Raw genomic sequence first — 19,068 nt, 5'->3', positions numbered from 1 at the left:
AGTGGTTAGAGAAGTGGGCTACGACCTACGAGACCAGGGTTTGACTCCTTGTGACCTTGGTCAAGTCATTTTACCCTCCATTGTCTCAGGTACATTACCTGAATGTAATCCACTTTGAAGTGCTGAATAATGTGCGAAAAGCGAATATAAAAATCTAAATAAATAAAAATATTTAGTTGTAGAGAAGCTTAAACAGCCCGCAGAAAGAAATGACCCCGTGCCATGCGAGAATCCGGTGCACCATGACTTCCAACCACTGAGAGCCACAAACAGACCTGGTTTTCAAGATATCCACGGCCTCCACTCTATGCCAATCTATCTCATGCATATTCATTATGGATATCCTGAAAACCAGGCCTTTTGGTGGCTCTTGAGGACTGGAGTTATTTGTTTCGCACATGACAGTTCAACGCAAATTCTAACTACTAAATGAAATTAAACATTGCATCCTTGCTTTTTCTTTAGAGGAAAATTTGCCTATAAGTGTCCACAAAACAGGACAGAAACAGAAGAATCAAACACTGGCCAGCCAGGGCTGTTCTGGTATGGACGCAATTAGAACATTCTGCTGCCACATTGATCCCAGAAAATAAACACAGTGATACTTTGTTGGGCCGAGCAAATAGTTTATTTTACTCATAGACAATACTTTGTTAGCTTTTCAAGCCTCCTGAATCTATATTTTAGACAGCTGAACAAGGAGCATGTTTTTGTTTGTTTGCTGGTTCAATACAAATCAATCTGAAACAACACATATCACTAAAAGGTAAAGGAAGGTTATGCAAAACTCATGGTACTCAGAAAACTTAAACCACTACTAACTCAAAATGACTTCCGAACAATACTACAGGCACTAATTTTCTCCAGCACGGATTACTGCAATGCCCTTATACTAGGACTACCTAATACAACATTAAGACCACTGCAAATACTTCAGAACACAGCAGCTAGAATACTAACCGTAAAAAGAAGGAGGGACCATATAACTGAAACCTTAGCGGAATTACATTGGTTACCAATTGAACACAGAATTAAATACAAAACCCTATGTACCATTCACAAACTAATTTATGATGAGAAATCAGACTGGTTAAACAAAGCATTACGGGTACACGTTCCACACAGAAACCTCCGATCAGCAAATAAAGCACTCCTAACCATTCCCTCAGTAAAAACAGCAAGACTGACCCAAGTGAGAGAAAGAGCCTTATCACTAGCAGGACCCATAATCTGGAACACAGTGCCTCCAGAGATCAGACTACAAAGTGATCTCAAGGCATTTAAGAAAAGTTTAAAAACATAGCTTTTTAAACAAGCATTTTACAAAGAGACGGGAGAATAGAAATTATTCAGGAATAGGCAGAAGAGCACCGACACACAGTACTTAGGACTGTTCAGTAGATTAGTCTATGAACTCTACACCACAGTAAGCATAATTACATTACTATGTGTGATAAATCTACCTGTGTAAGTACCTTGGTACAATTGGTCATGAACTACTTTGCTAAATGACTATGTATAATGATATATTGTAACCGAACCTTTGACGGCACTTGTTAGAATGTACTATAGTACACTTTTACCTACATTAAATATGTGCCTATATGTAAACCGTTGCGATGGCATTTAACTTAGCAACAGTATAGAAAAGATTTTAAATAAATAAATAATTCCCATTTTCAGTTTTGGACCTTAAGCAATGGCGTGTCTGGGCAGCGTGTCTGTCAGTGTCAGCACAGTTCTGTCTTCTACTCTCTGTGCTTGATTTCAAGGCGATGCATTCATTTGCCTGGCATTCTAGACTAGTCCGTCTGTGCTGATTTGGGCTTTCATTAGAAAGAGCTGCGAAGGAACTTGGCTTTTTGTTAGCACTTTTCAACACATCTGAAAAGCACTTTTGGAGTGGTTCAAGCTTTCTGCCCATCCGAAGGCATCATAATTTTCATTAAAGTAGACTGATCTGGTTCAGCCTTCGTAGGAAGGCCAACCTAATCCCAGCAATTGACCCTGATCAGCGGCTGTCGCAAAATATTCAAAGCATGCCAAAAGTACGCTATGGATGCCTTTCCTGCCCTGTGTTGTGTTAAAGTCAAATGTTACTGGTTCTGGGCGTTCTTCTCCTACACACCGTCTTGAGTTCAATTTTGGGCTTTTGCCAGTTTATTTTGGGAAAGGGGGTTTTCATCTCAAAAATGGGGGGATGGGTGGGTATCAATATTTTCTTTGCCTTAGTGGCTTAGGATCAATCGACATCTAAATACTTTTCTGGGGAGCATCTAAGTTTGGCTTCTGTGATAAGACAAGCTTATGATAATGCTGTTAACAGGATATTGTAATGTATTGTATTTGTATGGCAGAATATTTTGGCCATTTTCACATTTAGGACAGAAGTTGTATGACGCCAAAAGAATGTTTTAATGAAAAATCTGTAAGAAGGACAACATTTTTAAAAACACTAATGTGAAAAGTTGGCAACACTACAAAGCCATGCATATGCATGATTTTGACTACCTTCTGTTTTCAATGCATGAATTAGATTAAGGACATTTTTCACCTGGAGGAAACGAGGAATATCGGGAACTGGCTGCAAAGACTAGATTATGTTAACTAGCTGCAAAACACCGCCATGCTGTTGTCCACCACTGCTATTTAATATTAAGTCTGAATATTCTGAAACACTAATGCTTATTTGTTGACCGCAATCCAAAAATGTTAATTGGTTTTGAAAACCCAGCAGTTGCAAATGCAGCCTTTCTCATTTTCAAGTTGTAGGTTTGGAAACATTTTTGTGGCATGCGTGCCAGACTAGAATAGGGCTCCAAGCAATTTTCTGCTAGGGATTGTCCAGCTTATATTGCGCCACCCTGTCTGGAGAGAGAGGCTTAACGTGGGGCAGATCCAGCTGCAAACATGTATTTGGCTGTCTGTGAAATAATGAAAAGGATCACAGGGGAGATAGTTTGTAGCAGGATTATTAATGGTAAGGAAGTAACGCTGCACGGTTTTTCAACCATGTATTCTTTTTGCTACAACTGCTTCACACTTCTTCCTTTTCATAAACCACTGTGTCAGATTGCCCACCCTGAAAGCTTTTCTGCCTTTTATGATTTGTACATTGGATTATGCCTAAAAGCCCTGTAGAAGGACCTGATTTCATACTTTAAACATTCTGCAACTTTTGATCTTCACTGGATTTATTTTCTTGTGACATTTCATCGGGTAGGGGAAAAAAAAATCCATCTTTCATTTTTATTTTTCTCCACTGGGAGGGGAAAAAATGTATTTCTCATCCATAACCCCTGCAAAAAAAAAAAAAAAAAAAAAAAACCCCAGCCACACTGTACAAATATATTGTTTTCTGTTCTAGTGCCTGTAATCTTTAATCATCATTCTTTCTTTCAGCTGAAAGTTGTTCTGGCTCCGTGCATAGAAACACTGATACTTCTAGACCGCCTCTGCTATCTGAGAGAGCAGGTACGTTTACATTACAAGCTTTAGTGTATGGCTGAGTCCACAATTCACACAGACTCCCTTACTGAGCACAGAAACTCCCGTTTGCCAAAGGCTAACAGTGTAAAGTATTGGTTTACTGTGTTTGTAAAGCATATCCTAAGTTTGTTTGTTCATTGAATTCTGTGATAATTATCAGTTGGTAAGTATAACGTTCATGGGCTACAGTGTACTGAGATTTATTTATTTATTTATTTTATTTATTTATAACTTTTATATACCGGCATTCGTAAAAAAAACATCATGTCGGTTTACAGACAACTGAGAAAGGAAATTACAATGATAGATGGAGGAAGGATAGGAAGTTAAAAGGTGACAACTTTACTGTAGAGCCAACGGGCGCCACAGTTATTAAATGAGATTACATGTGGTTAACCAGGTTGGACATAAATTAATTATATACAAGAGGCGACAGAGTGGGGGGTAGCGCGGGGTGGGGGATGAAGCGCATAGGGAGGCGGGGTGGGGTAGGAACTGTACAAGGGGGCAGGTGGTGGCGATGGGAAGGAGAGGTGGTGACTGAATATCAGGAAGCCATAAAATGGATGGGGTGGTGAGGGAGGGAGGGTGTGTAGGGGGGCGGGGGGACACTGTACTAGGGAGAGGGAAATAATGAGTGTTGAGGAGAAGTCAAATGCTAGGGTTGAGAGGCGTTGGGATAGGCCTGTTTAAATAACCAGGTCTTGATTCCTTTTTTGAGATAAGCTTGACTGAAAAAAAATACAGCAAGTGGTAGGGAGAACATCTAGGCTGTGTACTGTGTAATTGCAGGTGTCTAATTTCATAGCAAATGATAATAATCTGATTTGTTGACTTTGTTTACTTCGTTATACTTGATATTCCATCTTATCCATGTTCTGGGCAAGGCAGATTGCAAGACAGTTGATATCAAGTAATAAAGCACAATTTATAGCATTATCAAATCAAATATATGACAAAGTACACATTTTGCACAATATTTCAACAATTAATGGAAATAAGAGTCGATCAACTAGTTTAGTTAAAAATCCAAATTTTGAGTGTTGTCCTGACTTAGTCGCTTGCATGTAGAGTAGATCTGCCCAAAGACTTAGGTGTCTATATAATTAAAGCATTTTCACTCAGTAGATCAGACCCTACATGTCCTATTATTGATGTTTACATCTTCTTGTAAAATCTCAGATTTTTTTCCCATTTTGAGCCATTTTATATAGATGTGCCTCTTCCATGATTGTAAATCTTAGAAATATGTATATGCAAGCAATAAAAAATACACATAATAAAACTGGGTGTTTTTGTATGTACTAAACCAGAAGTCCAAAGTGCATGCCTCTTAGCAATTAGAAACTTCCAGCAAGCCATCAAACACCACACTTAGAGTCTGATGTACTAACTCACAGTATTTACTGCAGGTTAGCAGCCATGCTCTCCATGGGCCAAAAAATTCCAAATTAAAGCCTTGAGTGAAGCTCAACCCACACCTTTGCCCTCCAAAATCCCAACAAGAAGCTGCCCTCCCTCAAAGCCCCAAAGGTCTACCTGATATCTGCAGGGGTGTTAAGAGGCATGAGTGTTCCCCACTCCCTCCTGTCCTCTCCACTCCAAAATGGTGCCTATTGACCACAGGAGCTCTTTTTACAAGTCCAAAGGAGCTTGTGAGGTCAACCAGCACCATTTTGGAACTGGGCACGGACGGCGCAAGAACAATTTGGTATCGCTTATTGAAGAAAATAAGATTTGCCATACTGATTCAGACCAAAGGTCCATCAAGCTTAGTATCCTATCTCCAACAGTTGCCAATCCAGATCACAAGTATCTGGCAGGATCCCAAAAGGTTGATAGATTCTACAAGGACAAGCAGGATGGTAGTTCTCACAGATGAGTGACATCATCAGATGGAGCCCGTCATGGCACACTGAGCATGCCCAGCATGCCACTAACGCCGTAGCCACACAGGATCCCCCTTCAGTCTCCTTTTTTCCGCAGTGCTGTTGCCTCACGGTTTGTGGAGCTCTATTTCTTTGATTTTTCCCCACCTCGGTGTCCCCCATCACGAATCGATTCCTCCGACATTCGGTAGGTGTTTTTTCACGCTCTTGCGGTCTGTTCCTGTGTGACTACCCCCCTGGTGGCTGACTGCACGTCGCCCCTTTTTTCAGTGGCGACCGGTTTTAGGAAGTGCCCTGAGTATCCGCAGACTGTCCATCATGGAACTGCATGACATCTATGTCCTGTGTCTTGGGCCTTCCCTCGATGTCCATCGGTGTCCCAGCTGTGCTCAGATGGCCCCCAAAGGTCAGCACGCCCGCCTGGACAGGATGGGGTACTTGTTTGGTTCCAAGCTATTGGCTCCATCAGCACATCTGTGCCGGAACGGGGTGTATGTGTTCCCATATCAGGACGATTGGCTCATCAAGAGTTCTTCAAGGGAAGGAGCTCTTCAATCCCTGTACAAGACGATGAGACTCCTCCAATCGCTAGGATTCCTCGCAAACTACCCAAAATCCCAGCTGTCTCCATCCCAGCAACTGAGCTTTATTGGGGCGGATCTGGACACCATGGTAGCCAAGGCGTTCCTTCCTAGCGAATGCATAGCCTCCCTGACTGGGCTAACCAGGTTCATCCATCGCTGGCAGATGGCCTCCACCCACCTGCTCCTGAAGTTGCTGGGGCACATGTCACCCCAATGGTCCACCTGGCCATGAGGCTCACGTAGTGGACTCTGCAGTCTCAGTGGCACCAAGCCTTTCAATAACTCTCTGCACTGATCTGGATAACCGAACCACTCCAGCTCTCCCTCACCTGGTTGGCGCAGGAATCCAACCTGAGCAAGGGACTTCCTTTTCAGCCCCTGACTGCTCAGGTGATCTTGACCATGGATACCTCCAACCAAGGCTGGGGGGCCCATGTCAGCGGCCTCCACACGCAAGTGGTGTGGTCAAAAGCCAAGGCAAGCTGCCAGATAAACTTCCTGGAACTCCGGGCGATGCGGTATGCACTCTACGCATTCCAAGACTGCCTGTCCAACAGGGTCGTCTTGATCCAGATGGACAACCAAGTGGCCATATGGGACATGAGCAAACAGGCGGGCACAGGCTCTTATCTCCTCTGCCAAGAGGCAGCACAGATTTGGGCCTGGGCCCTGTCATGTTCCATGCTCCTGCATGCCATCTACCTGGCAGGAACCGAGAATGTGGTGGCAGACCTCAGTCAGACATTCCACCCTATGAGTGGTCCCTAAACCCCTATGTAGTGGACAGGAACTTCCGCCGGTGGGGTCAGCCAGACATGGATCTCTTTGCTTCCTCGCAGAACTACAAGCTGGACCGTTTCAGGGACCAGCAGTGAATGCTTTCGCCCACTCCTGGAGTGCGGGTCTCCTGCATGCATACCCTCCAATCCCACTCATAGCCAAGACTCTCATGAAGGTAAACAGGACCAGGGCTCCATAATCCTCATAGCCCCACAATGGCCGTGACAGGTCTGGTTTCCAATCCTCTGTGACCTGTCAGTCTGAGATCATCAACCTGGGCGCCTCGCTCGACCTCATCACACAGGATCAGGGCAGGCTATGCCACCCGAACCTCCGGTCGTTGGCCCTCACAGCCTCGATGTTGAAATGCTAGTGCTGAAATAACCCAAAACAAATCCTTCATATTGCGTGTATAATTTCTCTTAACTGGAATTCCTCAATTCTCTAAATATAGAGTATAATGATTCAACTGTTATAAAACAAAAAATATTTATGGAAGGAGAGGAACGTTTCATATGCGATAATCACAAATCCCCAACAGGGTGAATTGACTGTCAGTCTAATCATCAACGAACCTCCTCCAACCAAAGTGTATAATCAATGTGCAAGCATTTTTGTGAAAGTGAATTTTTCTATGTGTGTCCTTTAAAACGTTTATCGTTTCACTTATTGAAAAAAGTGAAGTGAATCACTCCAAAGTTCACAATATTTTTTCAAGAATTTTTGCAAGTGAACACTCCTCGCAACCTTGTAGCTAATCCCGGTGAGGGGTATATAGCGATGATTTCAAAGCAACCTAAAACGGCATAATAGGCAGTCTCTTATGGCTTAAACAAAAGCTCATACAACACCCCGACTTATCTGATGGTTGTGCGGGTCACCGACGCGGCCACGTTTCAGGTCCACTCTCGGACCTTTCATCAGGGAAATTCGTCCTCTTGCGATGTCTCGTCGGTTTAATGTTGAGCCGTTGCCTGCTAGGTTTGTAGCGTGAATCTTGCGATTCTATCCAAGGCTGACAACGCTGTGGGCTAACGGAAGTGTCTTATTTAAACTGTTTGCTAGAATAGCTGCGTGACCAATCCCCAGCAAGCTCTGAACGAATGACGTGTCCAACCAGACGGCCAATCAAAACCAGACTCCATTGACAGCTCTGTTGATGATTGCGGGTTATACAATGGAACTCCAATCTAACAGTTCATTCAACCCTGCAGGAACTTGTGCCTGCAAAGTGAAGATCCAAAAGGCTTCTCGTTTATTTAACAATCTTGTCCGATCCCCACAGCTAGTGCTGCCACTGCTGCCATCCCTCAGCCTTTCAGACAATATCTCGCAAGTCCTGGTAGCTTCACATAAGCCTTCCACATGGAAGTCCTACCAAGCGAAGTGGAAAAGGTTTTCATCCTGGTGTGCGGATCAGGGTCCCTTGCCCAACTCCTAGGGTTTTGGACTACCTCTGGTGCCTCTCTGAGTCTGGGCTGCAAACTACCTCAATCCAGGTACATTTCAGTGCTATCAGTGCCTACCACCAAGGAGTGGGTGACACTCCAATCTCTGTGCAGCCCTTAGTGGGGCGCTTCATGAGAGGCTTACTTCAACTAAAGCCTCCACTACGTCCTCCTGTTGTGGCCTGGGACCTCAACATAGTGCTGGCATGGCTCATGTGGCCTCCATTCGAGCTCCTGCGAGTTGAACCATCTCTCCTGGACTGTCATCTTCCTAGTGGCAGTTACTTGTGCTCAAAGAGTCAGTGAGCTGCAGGCCTTAGTGACCTATCCACCTTACACGAGGTTCTTCCATGACAGGGTGATGCTGCGTACTCCCCCTAAGTTCCTGCCTAAGATGGTGACTGACTTTTACCTAAATCAGTCCATCGTGTTGCCCACCTTTTTCCCGAGGCCACACTCTCATCCAGGTGAGCAGGCTCTGCACACCTTGGACTGCAAGCGTGCTCTCGCTTTTAATTTAGAGCGTACCGCAGCCCACAGGTAGTCCACCCAACTCTTGGTCTCCTTTGACAAAAATAGTCTTGGAGTTGCGGTGGGCAAGCAGACTCTGTCTAATTGGTTGACGGACTGTATTGCTTTCTGTTATCATCAAGTGGGCCTTCCACTCGGGGGCCGAGTGAAAGCGCGCTCAATAAGGGCCATGGCAACGTCAGTAGCACACTTCCAGGCAGTCCCTATTGCTGAAATCTGTAAGACTGCGACGTGGAGTTCTCTCCACACCTTCGCTGCCCATTACTGTCTGGACAAGGATGGTCGACAGGACAGCATCTTTGGCCATTCTGTCCTCCACTGCATTGCGTGATTTTTGCATTGCAGCAGCTCATTAACCTGCTGTTTGAATAAACTTTCACATGTAGTGAACTACGCACAAAGGTTTACTACTGAAAAGCGCGTTTCTTTGGCACTTTTTCGTAAAAGATGTTTTTGCTAAGCATTTCATGCAGAACACCCACACTTTTGTGTTTTTTGCATGTTTTTCACAAAAGAAATTTTGCAGCTCAGTTCATTGGCCTCTTAGTAATTGAAAAGTTTTTAGGATGTCACGACGGATTTCATAGAGCAGAAGGCCTATACGCAATCTGCTAAAAACACATTTTTGTTCTGTGCATCTGCTTTATGCATGCAGTGGTAGGGCCTCACTTCTGTGTCTGTAGAAGGGATTTTCTGGCAACACATGGCTCATACATAGTCTGTAACATTATTTGCTTTTTACTAGAAATGTTTATGTTTATGCAAAGAAAATGACTGCACCTTATGGCACTTACACTCTGTTTTCTTTAAAAAAAAAAAAAAAAAAAAAATCTTTTTTAGCTAGTTTTTTAAAAACCTGTTCAAATTAAACACTTCTCTGAAGTCTCTTGGTTTTTCCATTATAAGACCTTCAACAGCTACATTTTGTGCAGCGGCATGCCTTGCTTTATATTCCTCCACAGTCAACTTGAATAATTGGGTCATAATAAATGTCTGGTATTTTTACAGAGAGAGGCAATTTTGAAATGCTTAAATGATGTATTTTTCACAACAGCTGGTGAGCTATAAATCGGATGTACATTTTGTGTGATTTCCAACAATGCAAGATCAGCAGCTTAATTTTAGATGTTTACTTATTATTTCTCCTCGAAAATCTTGTAACACAATACATATCATTCAAGTAAAGCAACATGGTTTTAGCCCATGTGATCAAATACATTTAAGTACTTGTGAGCATTTGCTAGACTGAATTTTTCTCTCTCTCCCAGCCTCTTCTACCTACTGACTGTTGAGGGCAAGCTCTGGATGTAGCTTCTACAATGTCTAAGCAATTACGAATGTCACTAATTTGCTAGGCTATTTTTTTTTTTTTAAGAAGCAATGCAATTATGAAAACTGAATACATTGTTTTCATGGGTACTGTTGCACATGCATGTAAATTAACCATAATTGTTCTAGTAACTTAAGTGGATAATAATCATCTCCATCTTTTGGATACCGGAGAGCACAGGTGCTTTGCAATTACTGCAAGCCAATCTGGTTTGAGAGTATTCTAACTATCGGGGTAATTTTCAGAGGACCTTCTGCGGGTAAAACAGTGATTCACATACAGAAAAGGACTTTACAAAATTGCCTACCTGATATGCAGGAATGTCATGTTTGCGGATAAGTTTTTCTGAAGTGAGTAGAGACAAGGGGTGGAGCTTGGATGGGGTTTGGACATGTGCACATACTTTTGGATTTAAAAAAGTATGCGTATACGTTTTCAGGAAAAATGTGTGCACAAGGTTTAGCAGGTGTAACATGGGGTAGATTTGGTGGGATAATTGTCAAAGAAGACTTTTATGGCATAAGTCCGCTTTGAAAACTGGAATGTATTTGTGTTTTGGCCAACTTTCTTATGTGGACTGTTTGAAAATGACCCTCCCTATATGCAAAATAAGTTAAATCTATGCATGATAACATTAGCATATGATGATTCTGAATGGATTTAGTTTGCGTGCACCCTACCTTCTTTGCAGTAGTTCACAAATACCCAGTGCAAAGAGTAAGACTCCTCCTGTTCTGTTTAAAACATATTGGGGCAGATTTTCAAAAGGTTACGCGCGCTGGGCCTATTTTCAAAAGGCCGGCGATGCGCGTAAAGCCCCGGGACACGTGTAAGTCCTGGGGCTTGCAAAAAGGGGCGGGACCAGAGACTCCCAGCACAGCGGCCATTTGCCGCTGTGCTGGGGATCTCGCACCAGCAGTTAGCCGGCACATGCAACTTACTTCAGCCCCAGGGCTGAAGAAAGTTTTGAAATAAAAGAAAATTCAGCAAAAAGGTAGGGGGGGAGGGCGAGGGAGGTAGGGGAAGGGAAGGTGGGGGGGAGGGAACGGGGAAAGACCGCGCGGCTCAGCGTGCACAAGGTGCACAACTGAGCACGCATGTTATAAAATTGCGTGTCCATGTGTGCGTGCCGGGTAGCTCGCGCAAGTTTTAAAATCTACCCCGTTGCTCTTAAGCTATTGTGTTTTAAAGGTGCAATTTTAAAACTGTCCACATTAAGACAAAGTCTTTTGGGTACTTTTAACCTAGACATTGCACCAAATTTCAAGGTGAAAGTCGTACTTATTTTCACTTTTGAGACTTGCCACAGATACAAAAGCACTTGCTTTTTCTATAGATACTTTTTTTCATGGAATATAAAACACGTAGAGTTAAAAGTGCAATTTCTGTGCATTTTTTCCCTCCCCCTGAGCTAAATATGACCCCCCCCTCCAGAAATGCCTCCTCTCAGGGCAGCTAAGAGTCTCCCCATTGTGGAGAGTAGTTTTCAGACAACTGATTATCTCAGGTAAAGTGCTTTTAACCCACATAAATTACTTTGAAAATTGTCCTCTTAAGTTCTTTAAGCTATTCCCTTAGAGCCTTGACAGCAGTCAGGTTAAGCAAGAGAGCCACAAATTGCCTCCTACTTGGTGCATCTGATTGGGCCATACCTGCTATGTTATAACCATGGACATCACACACACATACAAATTGCATGTACCAATCTGATCCCATTCTGTGTAATTTGAGACACTGTTCTGAAAAGGGATGTCCCAGAGGATCAAGGGAATTGATACTTCAAGGGGACATCCCCTTGAAGTATTTCAGAAACAGTGACATGCTAATACTGTTAACTGAAACAGGATGGGATGGTGACTATACCTTTTGTAATATGCAGAAGAGAGAGCTTTCTTTGAAAATCTCAAACAATGGCCAACTCTTGAGGACTCGCATTGCCTACGCATGCCGCAGAGTATCTGGCTTCCTGCTAGTTCCTTTTTTTTTTTTGGCCCAGTTTTTGTGTCAAGCCTTTTTTTTTTTTATGTCATACTCAGGTTTATGTATTTTGATTACATATATTATTTTTACAGGACACTATAGCATGGTCTGGAGTGGTGCAGTTATTTGATCCTGTGAAATCCCCTAGATGCTATGCGATAATTGCTGTGAAGAAATGGTAGCGCTTCTCGACAGATGTAAATCGTTTCATGGGTATGAAGCTGAGAAAGGAACACTGCTACTTCTCTTTTTTTCCTTGCTGTTAACTTTTCTTCCACTGTCAACTTGTGCAGTGACTGTTCACCTTAGTCGCTTATGCAATAATGGATTCATTAAGAGATGTATTCTCAGGGACAAATTCCAAAATAGGAAATAAATATGATGTAAACACTGGAAGTCATTTTTCATAATGGTCTTATTTTTGGTCAGTCTTGGACATGTCCATATAATTCGCCATGTCTTCCATTGTGCCATTGAAAATCAAAACTTATATGACAACAAAGTATGATGTAGCGCATGGGAAAAAATATTTTTAAAAAGTCACAATGACTTCATTCCAGCCTACATCTACAATTCAATCTTGCATTCAGATGTAGAATTAAATAAATATATTTCTTTATTTTGTTAGTGTTTTCTTCCTTTTTCACTTCTATTTCTCTTCCCGCAATTGTGCCCTGCTCATCTTAATTGAAGTTCACCATAACTGAGTTTCACTGTATATCTGTGTTTCATATTCCTAATTTAGTCTTTCCTTGACTACAACTGTTTTATCACACTGCAAAAATTAAATGGATTCTAGTTTGTATAAGTGGTATGGTGTCCACTTCTTCAGCATACACACACTTTAGCATGCACGTACATACACAAAAATGCATAAACCCACTCAATATATGATACAAAACAAATTACTACTATTCCTTATTTGTGATCTGATATAACAGAAAATATGTGACCCAATGTCTGGTCAGGCAACAGCACAATGCCCAGCCACTGCTTCTCCCACTAAACACTGTCTGACTGGGAGAAGGGACCACCGCCCATCTCTATCATCCCAGGAACAGTCTTTCCTATAGATTAGATTCCTGCTGTTCGGCTGCAACCCTTTGTGGGAACTGTGGAAGTTAAGGTGGAGCAAGTCCCAAGGCATGCTTCTATTGTGGTGTGAAAGAGAATGTTGTCAAAGATTGCCCCCAACTTGAGGATGAAGAATGGGAGTGCAAGTGGGTGCGTACTTTTGCAAATATGCAAAACTAATTTGGTGAATGGTCTACGGTTGGAACTTTCAGACTTAATGTTGCCAGTTGAGCTGAATGAATTTCCCACCCAAGCTCTGGTTAATTCAGGGTGCAGAAAAACTCTCATTCGTAGGCCGAGAGAGGGCAGATCAATCACAAGAAGAAGGTGGCACTCAACTGTATATATGGTGACCAGCAGCAGTACCCAACTAGTCAGGTTCTTCTGACATCTCCAGTGGGAGCTTGTGAAGTATTCCTACTTCACAAGCTCCCATTTTCTGTTGCTCTAGGATGCAGTTGTCCCCAGTTTGAAACTCTGTGGGGCCATTTCATGGACAGTCAGGCCAGCCCAGATGACATCAAGATATCCTCTCTGGAAGCTTGTCCACAAGGCAAAGTACCCAGGCCACAGAGACGACATCAGAGAAGAGAATTCAAGATCTCCCAGAAGTTCCTAGGGAACAAAAATAGAAAGGAGTGGGCTTGGTGGGAAAGAGATCTGCCAGGGACTTTGCTGTGGCAATCTTGCAGGGTGGTAGACTTCTGTGGGATTTATGTCGGATAAAGGCAGGCACTTGACCTGACAAGGTCGAGCTGAGGAAGAGATGGCTTGTGAGAGTATATGGTAGACCCTCCTTAAAAGCCAAGGACCAAGCATTTAGTCTGTTCCACCTTAAGCCTTAGATAGGAAGGGAGTTCTCTTCTAAGGGTATTTTCCTTAAAAGGAGATGAGAAGCTAGGCCCAGGGATAACATGGGGCCCTAGAGCAGAGAAGGAAGCAGGCCTGGATTTGTCAATATGCACACTAGGCCTGTGCCTAAGACAGCAAAAATCTTGGGGGGGGGGGCAGGCTAGCTGAAGATTAGCTGCCTTCCAATAAATTATACTAATAAATATAAGGGTCCATATTCAGCCACTGAGCGGTTGAATATCCCGGTTAAGTTAGCCAGATAGATGTATCCGGCTAACCGGGATATTCAGCAGCATGGCAGCAGCCCTGACCATACCTGGTTATCTTAAAAGTTAACTGGATAGGTATAACCAGCTAACTTTAGATATGCCCTACAGTGTGGCCAGAGATAGCCAGGTAAGTTATCCAGCTAACTCCGAGTAGCGGAATTAGCAAGATAACCTAACTGACTGACTCTGCCCCTCCCAGAAACGCCTATTGCCCAGCCTGGAACGCCTCCAACTTATCTATAGCCAGGTAAGATTTGTAATATTGCGGTTTGGCCATTTAGACGGATAACTTTTTCAGTTATCCAGCTAAATGGCTTTTGAATACCTACCACATAGTGTAAAACCACTTTCATAATGTAATATAAGAGATGGAAATGTTTGCCAATTTGCTTTAGAATTTTTAATAGCCACAGGAAACTAGAGGGGGGGACTTTGCCTTAGACCTTCTGCCCCCTGTTGTCCAGCCTTGGGGTGGGGGAAGAAAGAGGGGGCATGACAGAGGGCAATAGCACCAACAGTGCCTGGGGAAGGTTAACACTGTCTAACTGGGAATTACATTTCTGATTTTTGCTTTTGCAAACTGCTAAAATGTAGATCTATTTATGTTTATTTTTTCTGTAAATAAAAAAGTTTGAGAGAACAACCAGAGTCCAGTCTGAATCTGTCCTCTGGCCAGCCGAAGACTACTCACAATGTTACAAGAAGATAGACTTGCTTTCTCTTTGTTTACAGCTACAGTTTTATATGTAGATTAGTGTCTGTTGTACATAGAGTTGTCTCTTACAATGACAGTTGATAAAAATGTTTGGTTATATGACATGTTCTGGTTCGCTCATGGCAGAACATGGTCATAGCCTTCCACAAATCCTTTGTGTTCATCTCAGCAAACATCAACATCATTGGTTTGGGATGGAGAACGAGACAAAATCAGGCTGATTGTCCCAGACCCTGTGCTTCAGTCTTCTCTCCCCTCCCCCTTGCTGGCAGAAGATCAGCACTTCATACCTGGTTCTGCCTCCTTTGCTGGCTTCAATCTGAACCACTCAGTCCCAGCAGATCATGTAAGGCTGGAGCCCTGAGCAGCTTAGGTTTCAGACTGAAGCTGGCAGAAGAGGAGACAGATACAGGTAAAAAGCACTGCTCTCCTGGCAGAGGGAGAGCTGAGAGAGGATCACACTGGGGGGAAGGGGGAACACCTGCACAGGCTGGTTTGTCCTGAGCCTTGCACTCATTATGGAAAGGCGAGGAGCATTCATGACTCCTCTACCTACATCAGTGCAACTGAATCAAAGATCCTTCTGAAAATTAAGTTGTTCTTGTGGGGTATAGAGTAATGGCTGTAATGTTACTCTATGGTTTCCCTTCCTTTCAGAGGAAGTGAACATAAGGGGTTTTCAGACAGAATCTTGACATCCATTAAAACACTAATTACAGTGATTGCACTATTCAGTCATGCTGATATTGACTTAATACAAGCCACAGTGGCAAAGGAAGACAGACACGTGTGGCATATCTTTTGAACTTAAATTATACGAACAAAGAAATGCTGCTTCTGTCTTGAAGGTTTCCTACACATTGTTTTTGTTTGTAAAATTTTGAAAGAGCAAGAACTTAAAGAGCAAGTACTTAAAGGATACAATAGTTTGCTTCTACAGACATTTGTGTATTTCATCTCCTTTTTAATATCGCTTTTTGAAAGCTGACCGATAACAATCTGTGCGTTTAGCCAATTTGCTGCTATATTTATTGCCAGAAGTAATTAGGGTAACGTTTAGTGAATTTAAAAAAAAAGAAAGACTTAGGAAAATGTATCTTTATTTAAAGATCAGCTGTTGTCTTTAAATTACATTTTCTCCGTTCGGAATGTACTCTGTGCGTGCATCTTGGCCTGCCCTGCTGGATTTTGGCTATTAAAGCTGCAGAGATCCCATCAGATATTATTTGATGTCACATTTTAAACCCAGCTTGACTAAATGAAATATGGAACTGTCCATAGTGTAAGGTTTGTGCAAGCCCTGCCAGCATATTCGTTCCTGAGTGATGTGCACTTTCCAGAGTCTCTGATCTGTTTGCCTTTGTGTCCAGGTCATGGGAGGACTCGGCCCTAGTCCTACTTCACTGTGAAACAAAAAGAGCGAAGTTAAAATGTGTGCAACTCTCCATGAACTCTTACGACCAATGTGCTTTTAATGTGATCTTTTTCTGCTGCCAAAAGGAGTTCTGTTCATGTGTAATTTTTTACAGCACAAGTAAACTGTATCAGAACTGTAAACCTTAGACTGCTTTACATATGTCCTTACTCCATCTCTCCAGAACCTTTCTTTTGTTCTTGTAAGTGTATGGTTGGAGTTCAGAGGCACTGCACTTGCACTGTCACAGACTCTTTTAAGAGGCAAAATATCAATAGATATTAAAAAAGATAGCATGAAGAGTCAGAATAATGTAGTGGCCCAATCAGTCAAGGTCTCTGTTTGTGTAACAGAAGCAGGCATGGGATATATATAAGAGCTGGCTCTGCACAATAGCTTCTGACACATCAAGTGCTTAAGACTTATGGATTTCAGTTCTGTTACACTCCTAGATGGGTGGAAAAAAGTATGTGTAATGGGAAAACAGATTTTGACTCAGAATCAGGCCGATACAGTACAGTGCGCTCCGACGGAGCCTGCTCTTGGACGCGTGTTTTCCCTTACCCCTTATTCAGTAAGGGGAGGAAAACGCGCGTCCAACCCGCGGCACCTAATAGCGCCCTCAACATGCAAATGCATGTTGATGGCCCTATTAGGTATGCGCACGGGATACAGAAAGTAAAATGTGCAGCCAAGCCGTACATTTTACTTTCAGAAATTAGCACCAAAAATTTCTTCCGGCGCCGGGAAAGTGCACAAAAAAAGCAGTAAAAACTGCTTTTCTGTGCACCCTCTGACTTAATAACATAGCGATATTAAGACGGAGGTCCCAAAAAGTAAAAAAAAAAAATTTGAATTCGGCCCGCGGCTGTCGGGCCGAAAACCGGACGCTCAATTTTGCCGGTTTCTGAGCCCGTGGCTGTCAGCGGGCTCGAGAACCGACGCCGGCAAAATTGAGCATCTGCTGTCAAACCCGCTGACAGCCGCCGCTCCTGTCAAAAAGGAGGCGCTAGGGATGCGCTAGTGTCCCTAGCGCCTCCTTTTCCCCGTTTTTACCGCGTCACCTAATTTAAATACAGAATTGCGTGCACCGGCGAAGGGCCGGTGCGCGCGCCGGGAGAGCGGGCGTTCGTCCGCTCTCCCGCGGACTTCACTGTATCGGCCTGAAAGTAAGTGCAATGGGACCTATTGTCCCTTAAAAAAAAATTCGGTGCTCCTTCTGGTGGAAGACATAGGGTCATCAAAGTAGTGACAGAACTGAAGCATTAACTAGGCCATGCCCCTCTAGGAGTGGCCACAATGGTGCTGTCCTGGGGCTTGGTTAGAGGTTTTGGAAATGAGAAGTCCAGTCTATCATCACTCTGCAAAAGAGTAGGGAAGAAGAAAATCCTACCTTCTGCCCCCAGTGTTTCCACAGTCCTATAGCGAATATAGAGGGCCAGACAGACAGTACCCTGCGGTGGTGCATTTGATGCTTTACTAGAAGTTAGCCGCTCCTGAGTGATCCAGCAGCGGGATTGGGAGTATCCCTGCTCTGAGCAAGTAAAACTGTCATCCTGGGGCTTTGGCTTTCTGTGGGGGAAAGAAGATCCTGCTCTGAGTTGTGTGTGTTAACAAAGAGCTTTGTGGTAAGTGCCTGTACAAAGGAAACCAACAATCAGGCCGATACAGTACAGTGCGTGTCGAAAAGGCGCGTCCAACCCCCCCGAGACTAATAGCGCCCGCAACATGCAAATTCATGTTGATGACCCTATTAGTCATTCCCGTGCGATACAGTAAGTAAAATGTGCAGCCAAGCCATACATTTTACTTTAAGAAATTAGCGCCTACCCAAAGGTAGGCGTTAATTTCTGCTGGCGCCGGGGAAGTGCACAGAAAAGCAGTTGGGCACAGGTACCCAGGTTAGCATATACCCCGAAGGGCAGAGAGAGAGCGCTTCCTGCAGCAGCACGGAAGCGGCAGAGTAACAGACAGGAACGAGTTCGAGTCCTTGCTAACTCGGGGAGCTAGCAAATGAGTGAAGGTAATATACCCGGATGGCGTGACATCAGCATGAGGGAATGCCCTTGAGGTTTGCGCCAAGGGTGGTACAAAGATGTGGGTTGCGCGCGCACCCTAGTAGGTAACTGAGAGGAGCAATGGCGGGAGGCAGCACCATAGCTGTTCCTGGGATGCCAGAGAGGTCGTCTTGTAGACGCGACGGTAGCCATCTTGCCCAGGTAAGCAGGAGGAGCCGTGAATAAGATGAGGCAAACGGGGCGAAGCCGTCGAGGACCGACTGACGCAACACGTACATTTTACTTTCAGTATTCTGGGGGAATAACTAATAGGCTCATCAACATGCATTTGCATGTGCTGAGCGCTATTAGTTTCAGGGTGGTTGGCCGTGCGTTTTCCATGCGCTATTACCCCTTACAGTAGAAGGGGTGATAATAGTGCGTCTAAAATGTGCGGTCAAACGGGGGCTAAATAGTGCACTTGGCGGAGCGCACCATTCTGTATCAGCCTGTACATTAGGATTGATTGAAAAAGAAATCTATATAAATAAAAATGTAAATGTTAGTTTGTTCAAAATCTTAAATATCCAAAGGTTCTTCACCAATTGCTTTGAAATTTTGACACAACGTGGCATTCAAATATGCGCGTGTTTTATATACCTATATTATATAGGTGTCACACCTGTGACAGGTAAAAACATGATTTTTTGCAAAAA

The 19,068-nt window shown here is 43.5% G+C and overlaps 1 protein-coding gene across 11 annotated transcripts in view; it reads left to right on the top strand.

Annotated features, from left to right (window-relative positions):
* The window catches only part of METTL25 (methyltransferase like 25), a 265,950-nt gene extending 253,111 nt beyond the window's left edge, over positions 1-12,839 (top strand). For 7 of the 11 annotated variants that reach the window (XM_029597096.1, XM_029597097.1, XM_029597092.1 and 4 more), the window contains 2 exons: positions 3,403-3,474; positions 12,124-12,839. In XM_029597096.1, the coding sequence (XP_029452956.1) occupies positions 3,403-3,474; positions 12,124-12,213 (162 nt within the window). In that variant the 3' untranslated portion in view covers positions 12,214-12,839. The remainder of the gene's footprint in view (positions 1-3,402; positions 3,475-12,123) is intronic. The other 4 variants (XR_003856005.1, XR_003856002.1, XR_003856006.1 and 1 more) reach the window with 2 other exon arrangements.
* Positions 12,840-19,068: the final 6,229 nt, after the last annotated feature.

This window comes from Rhinatrema bivittatum, chromosome 4 (genome assembly GCF_901001135.1).
Source record: "Rhinatrema bivittatum chromosome 4, aRhiBiv1.1, whole genome shotgun sequence".
In the NCBI taxonomy this organism is placed as follows: domain Eukaryota; kingdom Metazoa; phylum Chordata; class Amphibia; order Gymnophiona; family Rhinatrematidae; genus Rhinatrema; species Rhinatrema bivittatum.
This window is presented reverse-complemented; position numbering and strand designations above follow the sequence as displayed.